The 12,454-nt window shown below is 40.5% G+C and overlaps 1 protein-coding gene across 1 annotated transcript; it reads left to right on the top strand.

The window, feature by feature from the left end:
* Window positions 1-6: 6 nt before the first annotated feature.
* LOC128701668 (kielin/chordin-like protein) lies at window positions 7-9,697 on the top strand (the record flags this gene model as incomplete). Its single annotated transcript, XM_070082031.1, has 9 exons — window positions 7-206; window positions 2,456-2,614; window positions 3,160-3,379; window positions 4,273-4,464; window positions 4,720-4,914; window positions 5,568-5,756; window positions 5,830-6,021; window positions 6,170-6,358; window positions 9,503-9,697. Coding segments are annotated over exons 1-9 (1,625 nt in total), but the record flags the coding sequence as incomplete, so codon positions are not given.
* Between the last annotated feature and the right edge of the window lie 2,757 nt (window positions 9,698-12,454).

Here is a 12,454-nt window from a genome sequence, read left to right as displayed (position 1 = left end):
CCAGTTCTGTCCCAGCTCTTGCAGGAGGTTCTCGCTCTACTCCGCTGTTCTGATTTAGTGACATGCAGCATTTTCCAAGTATTTAGCTAGTGTTAATCAAAGCTGAATCATTATGAGAGAGTTGGTGAGGTTGCTTCGTGTATGGGGTCTTCTCCTGATGATTTGTTCGGACTTTTCTCACTCTGGTGCGTCGTTTCCTGATTATGGTAAGTGTACAAGTTAATAAAGTCTGGCACGAAATATAAAACCTAACATTGCTTATATCAGTGTTTATTTAAATTCTCTATATACATTTTAGGCAACAACGTTTTGGTATTATCAACAAGGATTTTTTTTTAAAATTGGTCGCATTATTTTTTTTTAAAGGCCTGTTGTATACTTGAATTTGTATAAAAAGTCTTAATTTATTTTAAAGTCGAAATGAGGATTGTTTTAATTTCTGGTTCCTGAGTTTCTTTTTTCTCGAGAGAGTTTAGGATATAGGTTTATAAATTATCACATTTCAGGTTATAAAATGGAGGCAGATGTTCTTGGGGGACCATTTTTTTTTTGTTTTTAAATTGACTTGACCAACCTTAGCCTAGAATTTTGCTATAAATCTAGGTTGGATTACTACATTCTTACCTACGAATAAATAAATCCGCCCATGCGCATAAAACATAAACATCTTCATTGCACAATCCACTTGATATTTGAGAAAGTCATCATTAAACTTTAAACCAGGGGTCTGCAAACTTTTTTCTCTGCCCAGCACCCCTGGGAAATGTTTGATTATTGTCGAATTCGAGAAATAAGCTTTTAATTCACTGCATAAAATTTAAATATAAACTTGAGCAATTAGAAAAGTTTTTGGAAAAATAAACTGAATTGTGCTTTTCATTAGGACTTTGTCGCACCCCTCCATGAAATGGCATTTCTGACCCCCCCCCCCTGGGGTTTCGTTCGCCACCAGGTTTGGAACCTCTAAAAAAACCATACCCCCGGCCGGGATTGAACCCGCGGTCATAGTCTCAAAACTCCAGCCCGTCGCGGGTTCAATCCCGGCCGGGGGTATGGTTTATTTGCAATCGTGTCATTACGATTTCTTAAGTCATCTTGGAACCTCTAATCTAAACGGAGGGTTAAAACTGTAATTTTTCCTTCATGTAACTGTAAAGTGTACTACTGCCACCACTAAGGATGGGATCCACTCCCTACTTTACCACCCATTAAAGAAGAAAAAGGCACAATATCATAATTGGAACAATACACAAATAACCCGCAGATAGAAGCTTATGACGACGTTTCGGTCCGACTTAGACTACTTACTATTTACATTCACTATGTAAAATGTTCATTTGAAGGAAAGTCCTATTGCATTGCTCGATTTCTCTAACTTTTTTTTTATAGGTATTTTAGTCGAGATAAATCTTTTCAAGGGCAGATGTTACTGTCTAGGTTAGGCAGGTCCGTTGCCTTGAGGTAATCTGGAAGATTTTTGAGCGGGTTCATTAGTGAATCAGTGTTAAGGCAGTTGCGTTAGTCCAGCATAGTACAAACTGTAAACAAAATTGCTAGGAAACAATGTTTTAAGATTACCAGATTAGATATGGCCGTGGGAAAACCGGGAAACAATACTGAATAACTGACTAGTTGTTGGCTACCCAAGGCTGAATGTTAATGTAATTAGAGAATGTGGAAGCCGAAATGTTTATCGGGATGACATCTCTCCCAAATCTTCAAGAATAGTGAACCTAGTGTTTGCCGTAACCCACTTAGCTGTTTAATCTGTATTGTTTGACGTTTATCGTAATTCTTATCCCCTGTTCCTGTTGGATGCTGGGTCACTTTAGCGAGCTTAAGAACTCGACATCCATCCCCTCTATAAGCCTTAAGTAGCGTTCCCCCCTTCCATTAACTTCTGCTATTGTAGGTTAAGGAGAGGGACATTATCACTGGCTCTCCCAACAGCTGCAGTGTTGTGGTCTACTCCACAATGGGATTTTATGATAAAGTGAACTTCCTAGTGGGCAACTTTCTGCAGACATACCAGTGATGTCTCATGTTTGAGTCCCAGAATCAGCCTTTCTATGTGTTTACTAATATGGCCAAGGCATTTACTGATCTCGCTAGATTGATTCGGTGTTGAGCTCCTTTACTGGTGACTCCAACTTCCTGGATCGCCTGGGAGCAGTAGGTACGCGAGTTGAGTAGGTGGGTAGGTGATAAGTTACAAAGGCTTCTCTTCGCTGAACTCCAGTTAGCACTTACTTTTCCTGCCACTAACTCTGTGAAGGATTTTCTTAAACCTATAAATTCTTAAGATTTGTTCCATTTCACACATTCCACTGAACACTAAATACACATTTTCTAGACAGACTCTGGACTGCAACTTTCATAAATTATTTTCCTCTTGCGAGTTTAATTGGAATGTTAAACGATCCTGGTATTTCCTCGTTAAATTTTCTTAAAATAGGTTGCTGCTACAATGGTATGGTATTTAAGTGGGGAAGTGTAGTTGAAGAGTTGCCAGAGATGTGTATGCAGCTAATGTGTGCCGCCGTGCATGCATCTCCAGGGAATGACCTTACTGCAGCAATTGTTCCTGTTAAGCTACAATCGCACTTCTGCAAAGGTAAAGACTTTGTAATAACCCAATTTGATTAAACTCTGCATAACTGCAATTAGCGTATCAATTAGTAACTATTTCTTTGTATGGACTTCGAATGCTACTTTTCTCTAGCTTTTTAAAACCTGGTCCTAGAATCTTCGGTTAAGTAACAGAATTTTCTAAATGTTAGGTATTTAATCATTAAAATTTAATGTTAATCATTTTTAATACAACTCATCCATATTAAATTTACGAATTCAATGTTTTGCAGGATTCCGGAGTTTAAGATTGATACTAGATTATAAAATCACTAAACCTAGATAATGCTTTTTTAATTAAAATTTAATAGAATTCGCACATCCTTGTATACATTTTCTTTTCACGGGGTGCCTTAGCTAGAATGTTTTTGGTCAAATGAACACACGATACCATCAAATTTGATTAACTTCACTTTCAACTAGTGACATACAAGCTTTGTATTTGATATATTCCTATAAATACATCTTTGTTTTCAAGGTAAAACCCGTTACGGTTCTGGCAAGATTCTAATCACTTCAATTTCCTATTAGGATTTGCCTCGTGTGGAGATTGCCTAAACTACTACTGCGTTGATGACACTGGTCTGGTGCAAGCTGAAGGTGCCATGTGGTCTCCTGATGAGTGTCACACGTGTGTGTGTAATGGCAGTGAAGTGTCTTGCTCGAAGACTCCAGAGTCTTGTCCTCTCCCACCCAATAAGTTTTGTGTAGAGAATCCAGGACGTTGCTGTCCTCAGTGGAACTGTTCCTTGTGAGTGTCCCTCGGTTCTAGTCTTGGTATAAGATATGTTGTAAATATGATAATGGTGTAAAATACTGACAAGTTAACACACATGCAACAGTTAGGTATCTTTTTTCCGAAAAGTTTCGCCTACACAGTAGGCTTCTTCAGTCGAGTACAGAGGCAGCAGAAGCAGTAGAGATATAAAGACGATGTAATCAGTCCATCACTCATGAAGACTCGTTTCGAGGTGGTCAGTCCCTCAGCCTGGAGAAGTTTTGCTCTATAGTCTAGAACAATGTCTGGACTAGTCTGGAACAATGTTCCAGACTATGGAGCAAAAACTACGTCTTTGAGGATGATGGAATAATTACAATGTCTTTACATTTCTACTGCTTCTGCTGCCTCCTCTGTACTTGATTGAAGAAGCCTACTGTGTAGGCGAAACGTTTCGGAATAAAGATACCTAACTGTTGCACGTAGGTCTTACTTATCAAGATCTTAGCATCCCCCCACTGTTCTAATATTTAGTTTCTAATATTGTTACTAGTTTTAAGAGCTTTGTATTGTTTATTTGGATATAAAGCTGTTTACGCTGAGATTTAATATTATAACAGCTCGGGGCGGATTACCCCTCAAGGGAGGTTCCTTGATGCTAGTGAGGGGCTCTTGATCTAGGGAATTGGATCTGCTCCAGTTCCCTGAATTGAGCCTGAATTGATTCCATCCCCCACGGGTTTAGCGCTTCCCTGTGATTATAATAATCGGGGCGGATTAACTTTTTAATCTCAAAATTAAATTGTAATGTCTGACTTCTGGAAAGACGACTTTTGGATGAATAGTGGTGAATATAATAAATTGTTCTTGGGGTCGCCCTAACTCTGGAACTGCCTGTGTTAAATACTTTCCCGGGAATCTTTCAGTGGGTGCATTGACGATGCTGGAGAGCATCACGAGCTGGGAAGTTCTTGGCATTCTACTCCCTGTACATACCACACGTGTACACAGAATGGGATGATAACTCTGATAGAAGACTGTTTCTTGCCCCCTCCAGTGCACCATAGTTGTACTGAAATTACACAGGAGAATGAATGTTGTCCACGGTGGCACTGCAGGTAAGGGTGCTCTTAGTACAAGGTCTTTCAAAACTTGGGAGCACTTCTGTGAAGTGCTGTTGATTAGACAAAAAGAAATTGGACAGTCTTCCTTTCTTGAATAAGCTGTTTTCACTCAGGTGCTGACTATCATTATTCGTAATGCAAATACTTTTTTTTTTAAATGGTACATGGTTGTCAATACACCTCTCGCTCATGTTTAGCTTCTTGCATAAGTGATGGCTAAATTTCAGACTTTAATCTCTTGTACCACAGTGGCTGTACCGATGCTGCTGGCAATTACCACGAACTTTGCCACGAGTGGACAGACTCTGATCCCTGCCTTGTCTTCACCTGCACTCCACATGGTATATCTGAGAAACTTTTGGTCTGTGAGAAACAAGACCAACCTCATGCTGGATGTTACAACTACACTTCCCCAGGAGAATGTTGTCCTAAATGGAATTGCAGGTTCGTTTACGTAGTTCTACATGAAACTGTTTTAAATTTAAATGTGGTTTATAGTTTTAACTATCATGAAAAAAACATTTGTAGCCTTGATAACTTTTATTTAGCTCAAAATATGAAGCTCTCATCCTAAATAACAAAAATGTATGATTCTTCCTTTCAAATTTGTTTCTTCCAGGAAATTTTAAAAGCTTGTTAGGCATACATATCTAACTTTTATCCTAAAAATATATTTATCTTAGGCGATACAGTAACTGGAACAGTTAAAGAAATGCTGTAACCTAAATTCTGATTGATGCTGGTTATTTCAACTTGGTATGATAGCATTTCAGCGTTGATTCTTGGCTTTTATTTAATTTTATCTCTTGTTGTATATAGATTGTTACTGCCATGAGTGCTCATGGACCGGGCCGCGGGGGCGTTGATCCCCTTCAGGCATACGGCAAAGTGCTCTGAAAATATCAAAGGCAATAGAATAAATTCACCTCCACTTGCTGTGGTATATGAAAGTAGTCATAAGCTATACAGAAAATTGTCCAAAATTAAAATTACATACCATTGTTAGTCTGTGAATTGAAATTAATGGGATTTTGGAATGCCAAAATAATTTCTTTGGATATCTTTCGTACAAGAGAGTAATAAGCTTCATATTGCAGTGGTTGTGTCGATCAGTCTGGTTATCATCCATTTCTAAGTAAGTGGACGTCTGACTTCTGTACTACACATTCTTGTACATGGAATGGAATACAGACTACAAGAGAAGACTGTGAGTTGGAACCTGCACCACATCACACCTGCCTCCAATACACCCCACCTCAACAATGTTGTCCTCAGTGGAAGTGCAGGTAAATGTATTAGCAAGTGGAAAAATTTTGTATCGTGTGTTACTCGGAGTTACTTTTTTTTTTCATTTTTTAGGGGGTGTTTTGATAAATCTGGAGACTTGCATGAAATTGGCCATACCTGGAGCACGGAAGATCCTTGTTTACTACTCAAATGTACCGATGAGGGAATAACCTTCGAACGAGTACTGTGTACAGATCTTCGTCCCCATCCTACATGTACTGAATACATACCAGTAGGAGAGTGCTGCAGGAAATGGAATTGCAGGTGAGGGATGGTAGACCAAATTGTCTAGACTTGCTAAAAGAAAACCTAGATACATTAATGAAGCTGTAGATCTTTGATACCTTTCTCGTATCTTCGGTAAAATGTAAATTTCTTCGAAAAGTTGCATTTTGAATTTATAATCTTTCAGTTCGTGTGTCGATAATGGCAAGTCTCGACGGTTATATGAATTCTGGAAGAGCGACTCTTGCACAACTAACTTTTGCACGAAGAATGGGACGCAGACTATTAGAGAAACTTGCAAGAAGACCGATGCGCCTCATCCCAGCTGTCAGAAAATTCTCCCAGAAGGAGAATGTTGTCCCGACTGGCGCTGTAGGTGGGTGTGTTCATCTTCCCAGTATTGGTTAAAATGAATTTAACCTTGTAAACTGCTAGTTAGGCAGTGACTTCTAGATTTTATGCAAGTTTTGTCTTCAGTAATCTGTCCAATTTTTTTTCTTGCCTAAGATTTAATAGAAAAGTACGACATGAGGTACAGGTAAGTACAGCTTTGTGAGGTACAGGCAAGTACAGCTTTGTAGACTTGACGTTTTATGCCTTAATTAGCTTATTTTGCTGGTATAGTGACAATGAATTTTTAAACGCTCGAGTCACCGTGTTGGTTGCTTTACACACAATGGTAAGACAGGAAATTAGTGAGGCGTAATTTTGGTGTATGCTATTTTAAATTATACGTAGCCTATACTAGTTCAACGATAATGCAAATTTACTTTTTTCTTTTAGCATGGAGAATTAAATGAGTAATCTGAACTGGAGTTAAAAAGTAAACTGTTAATACATTTTATGAATGACTTCGTTGTAAATTGGCGGATTTTTAAACTGAAAGTCTTAAGCTGCTGCCTCTGTAAGAACCTCTGACCGTTACTGTAGCAAGGCTACAGTAACTGATAGACTGAGGGACTGATTACCTCAAACTATTACTATTCTTCCACCGTTCTTCTCTATATTGGACTGAAGAAGCCACTGGCTAACGAAACTTCTCTCAAAAATCCCCAAATCTTTCCACAAGTCTTTCTTCAGCTTCTATGCCATTTACAGTACATACTAGTTAATATCTTGCCATACCCTGAAGAGATTTTTCAGAGTTCTTAGATGAGAGACTAAAACGGAGTAAGGTTTCCACTGATGACTTTAGTAAAGTGTAACGCTTCAGCTCCGTAAAGTTTCCAATCGTGAAAATTGTACTGAGCTGGTTGGTACCTTAGTGTAGAAGGGTATTAGATTAGACTTAGATTTTGCCACCGAAGTGGCTAGTTTGTGCACCCCATATCCATACTGTGGACGGTAGTGCAAGAACATAGAGATACACTAAAAACCTAAGAACTAGGCTCCAAAAAAGTTTACAGGAGTATATCTGAATTTATATCTGTTCAATTATCTATTAAAATGTATAAAATTTGCTTAATATATCTGGTATCTGGTTTTCATTAACAAGACATCTTGACATGTCATAGGTTATTATACTGAAGAGAGGTCTAAGAGCCACATCAAGTTTACTGACAATTCTGAATAGTGAAATTCCTAAAATTTAGTATTTTTTTCTGTAACAGCCTCCATGAAAAGCAGCACAGCCTAACTTCACAGACTTCCTGATACCCAGGATCTGGTTTGGGATTATGTAGCATTAATTTAAAAATTGTGTATGGGGAGGGGGTGTACCATGGCTACTCTGCTCCAGATAATTTTATGCTTTATATTTAGCATTTTTTGATAATAATGCAATGGTTGGGTTTAATTAATGTTGGTTATTTAAACTTAGTATGATGGTATGTGATGTGCTCGTTGGTTTTAGTCTGCTTATATTTTTAGTGTATCTTATCTATGGGCGCTGTGACTACTGTCAAATTTTTCGGTAAATATCGTAAGTACTACTTAAAGCTCTGTACTTCAACTTCCAGCTTAATTTAAATACGAAGTTCAGCAAAGCTGAAAAGTCAGTCTGAAGCATTGAGATGCTTCTCTTTTGGTAAGCTGGCTGCAGGATAACTCTTTATATCTATCGAAAATATATTTTCGAAACTTTTCCCAACTAGACTAGGCAGTGTTTCGGCAATGCTTGGTTATTATGCTAGTATAAAGCTTACTGATAGATGGTCTTTTGGTTTCATTTAGCATAAAGAATTTTTTTCCATAACTATATACATATACCCTTTCATTAAATAGAAACCGTAAATTGTGTGCAAAGAGAAAAAATTCCTAAAAGCTGGGTCAAATTGTAATTGTTATTTTTCTAGTTTATGCTTTTTCATTTATTGCACGAAATTCATTAACGCAACCACTAGTGTTCAGTCCTAACGATTTTTTTTTAAAGATGTGGGTATATCTAATTGTCCTCCATGAAAGCCAGTGCAACTACGTTATCACTGATTTTTTGTATCCAGATTCAGGTTTTCGGGAATACGGTATTCCAAAATTTTTAATGGATGGGGAGGAGGAAAATAATTTTTGGTTACAGTGATGAGTGACTTTAAAATTTTTTTTTTAACTGATTTCAAAAACTTGTACAGCTTCCCAAAATATTGATTTGCGGATCAACGCCTCGATGTGTGGATTTTTAGTTGCACTGTTTAGTGAATCGTTATATAGCGTTTTATACCAATCTGAAAAAGTTCCAAAATTTGTACTTGGGGCGGCGCCCCTTGGCATATTTTGCTTGCTGAATTTTAATGAAACTCAGCCCAAATGAAATTTTTTCTTAGAGCTTAAAATTAAGATAGCCCCCTGATAAGGTGGGTATGGGGGAACAAGTCTTTAAACTCCCCATTACCGCCGCCTGAAATGAGTTGGGTACGAATGTCGCTCATCACGTGACATGTGGGTTTGGGAGCGAGAAGATTCCAACAGCCTCATGACGGGAGGATGTGGAGGATGACTCGCCACTGCCTCCTGGATGACGATGGTGAGGGAAGTCCCTCACACCTGCCTCTTGATAATAGGAGAAGGGGCATTCCCCCCCCCTATACATTTCCTGTGAAGGCGGGTGTGGGGGCTGAGTCCTCCAAACCCGTCTCTTGACAAGGCAGGTGCCGGGAAGAAAACTTGAAAACCGTCAGAAGAATTAGCAAAGGAAATTTTTAACATTATAGCTTAAGACTCAAACACCAAGTCAGCACCAGATTGTTAGCTTACTTTCGTTAATAAGATTAAAAGCTCACTTGAATCGTAATTCTCAATTCCCTTGAACTGTAACTGAAGACTGACGGCTCATTAATGCTTAAATTTTATAGTTACGATTCCCCTCAAGGAAGGTTCCTTGATGTTGGTGAGGGGCTCTTGATTTAGGGAATTGGATCTGTGCTCCAGTTCCCCGAATTAAGCCTGAATGCCTTCCACATCCCCCCCAGGCATTGTATAATCCTCCGGGTTTAGCGCTTCCCCCTTGATTATAATAATATAGCTACGATTCTTTGGGTTTTGTAACCTTTTTTTTTTTTTTTAAGTTAACCTGTTACTGTTCCAGGGGCTGCTTTGATGTCAGTGGAAATTATCATGAAATAGACGATGAATGGAGCATGAAAGACCCATGTTTAATGTTCCTGTGTTCTGATGAAGGGATAATAATGAAACGCTTAAAATGCACACGTACTCCGTCGCTTTATCCTCATTGTTATGAATATAAAGCCCAGGGAGAGTGCTGCCCAAGGTGGAACTGCAGGTAAGGATTTCGTATAACTGGATAAGTAGTGTATTACGTTCATGTAGTTATTGAAAGCCAACATTCAAATTATTAATAACTTGCATTCTGGTCATAGTATTCCGCTTATTGTATAATTTTACTACTGAAAGATGAACCGGTCTCGGATTCGGATATTTAGTCTTTTTCACCTACCTAGATATTATTTGATATCAGAATACCAGCATAAATGTTTAGTTAGTATAAAGACTGGGAGTAACTTTATACGAAATAATACAGGCATTAACATTAAGCATAAATCGTGGTCTACAGGATAACTCCTTTTCAAGGGGGTTTCCTTGGCGTGGTGAAGAGGCTCTTGGTCTGAGGAATTAGACCTGTTGGTCTCCTTCCTCAGACCGAACCTAATTGCCCACCTACTCCCCCCGTCCCTATCTCATCCTCCCTTTCTCATGTCGTCGTCCTCTCCGTCCCTCCCTAATTCCCTTCCTCTTTTTGGCCTTTGGAATTCTTCCCACAGGCATGCTAGTTCCTAGGTAGGGGGAAGGGCACCGGGGCCCATCCCATCCCATCCCATTCCATTGAGGTTCTAGGCGATGGTGTAGTTTGCCGTGGAATCTGGATCTCCTGGGGATATCCCGATCCCTCTCCGGTCTCCCGTGGGGTAGCTTTGGGTGTCTTTCGGGCGACGGGTGTATCTCTGGAAGCCGCCTTTCGGATTCCGGGGGTGGTGGCCAAAGGAGGTATGCTTTGTGGCAGATATCCAGCCGCCTTCTTTTGTCCGTGGAGGTAGCTCGGCAGATGTGAGGTTGCTATCCCGGATTGCTGGTTTACTGGCATGATGGGTAGGGTATGGCATGGGTTCCACGCCGCATCTGCGCTACTTGCGGTGCTGAGGTCCTCTTGGGCGCGGAGGGAGATTTCCGGCCCTTTCATTCATCCTAGGAACTATTCCTCCCCATTCCCCCCTTTTTTTATTCTTTTTTATTTTTATTTTCTTTCTTTTTATTTCTTTTTCTTTTTTCTTAAAAAACAAAAAGAAAGAACCTAACCATGGAAGACCCAGTCCATGATCCTACTACCACCGGGCCCCTTCTTGATACCGCACCCTGTTCTGACCCTGCCTCGTTTTTTGACCACTCTTTGGACACTCCTGATGCCCCTGTGCCTCTTGCTGGTGCTGTTTCATCACTCGCTTCAGTTACCGGGGTCTCGACTGACTCCCTCGATTTGTCTGACCTCCGCCCTCCTTTGATAATGCTACTGGCCTCTCCCTCTACGGTGCGGCAATTTTCAAATTGCCAGCCCATCCCACGTCGGACCAACTCTGGTCCCACTTCTAAACACCAACATCAATTGCCTGATGATACTTCGCCACCTTCCCGTTCTACTCAGAAAAGACAGACACGTCATGCACTCCCTTTCCACGCTCATTTTCGGACTGCACGATGGACTAAATTCTTTACTTTATGACCGACTTCCTCTATTACCTATCTTTCCGACCATAGCATTGACATGGCGCTCCTATGCCATATTGTTAGATATATTTCCATTCATGCTCTCAAGAGTGGTACGCGCATCATCACTGTCCAGAATGCTACCCAAGCTCATGATCTTTCTCTTCTTTCACACATCGATACTATTCCTGTCACTATTGAAAAAACATCATTCCCTCAATTCTTGTAGTGGTACTGTCATTCTGCCCCATGCCATAGTCCAACAGAATTTCCAGACGTGGCAATGGCATTCTCGAACAGCTGGAACTCCAAGATCTCCCAATCCTGAAAGTAGACACTTGTGTCCTTCCTGCCCTCGGGCGGAGACGATACCCTTGCAATGTGGCTCGATTAACTTTTGACAGCCATGAACTCCCATCCTCTGTTTATGTAACAGGACATGGTGACAAGTTCGAAAGGTGATCCCTACACCGCAACAGTGTAGAAATTGCTGGCGATTTGGTCACCCAGCGAAATATTGCAGATCTATAGCCGAATGACCAGTCTGTGGTACCGATGACCATTCTAATGTGTCTTGTAGCCGACCTGCCTCTTGTCTTAATTGTCATGAGGCTCGCCCTTCCTACTCTCGCCGTTGCCAGGTCTACTTTAATGAGCGGGAAATCCGTTGCCTCAAAGAGACAGAAGGTCTCCCTTATGCTATGGCAGTTTCTCATCTATGCCTCCAAAGGAGATTACCCCGTATTTCTTATTCTCGTGTTTCTAAACGTCCCCTCACTTCTAGGATTCCATCTTCTGCAACCACCTCTGTGGTTACCCCTCCCATAGTCACTCCTGTCTCTAATACTTTTGCTGTTCTGGGCTCAAAGTCCCTACTTCAACACCTCAGTCTGCTCTCGCATCTTCGTGTTCTCCTTCACAAGCCCCGGTATCGACAAGACCTCGTACGACACCTCCTCCCAATCGCCCCTCTACTTCTCAAAAGTCCAAGAAATCCTCATTGCTCAAATCTCCTTTAACCCCTCCTTCCCTTCTTCCACCTCCACATTTTATCTTTCCAGTATCTGTACCTGGTTCTTCCCTCAGCCCTTTCTACCTCAATCGCTTGCTACCCTCTACCCTTGCACTATCCACTGCTCCGCTGTTCTCTGTAACCTACTAATCATCCCTCTCCCTTTTGCCACCTGATGCCCTCGCTTCCTTCCTGCCCTGCAGCGCTGTATAGCCCTCGTGGTTTAGCGCTTCTTTTTTATTATAATACAGGCTAACTGACTTCTGTACAATACTAGTTAAACAAATTCTGACTATGCTTTGCATATCA

This window comes from Cherax quadricarinatus, unplaced genomic scaffold (assembly GCF_038502225.1).
Source record: "Cherax quadricarinatus isolate ZL_2023a unplaced genomic scaffold, ASM3850222v1 Contig6219, whole genome shotgun sequence".
NCBI classification, from domain to species: domain Eukaryota; kingdom Metazoa; phylum Arthropoda; class Malacostraca; order Decapoda; family Parastacidae; genus Cherax; species Cherax quadricarinatus.
Note: the sequence above shows the minus strand (reverse complement) of the source record. Positions and strands in the feature narration are given on the sequence as shown.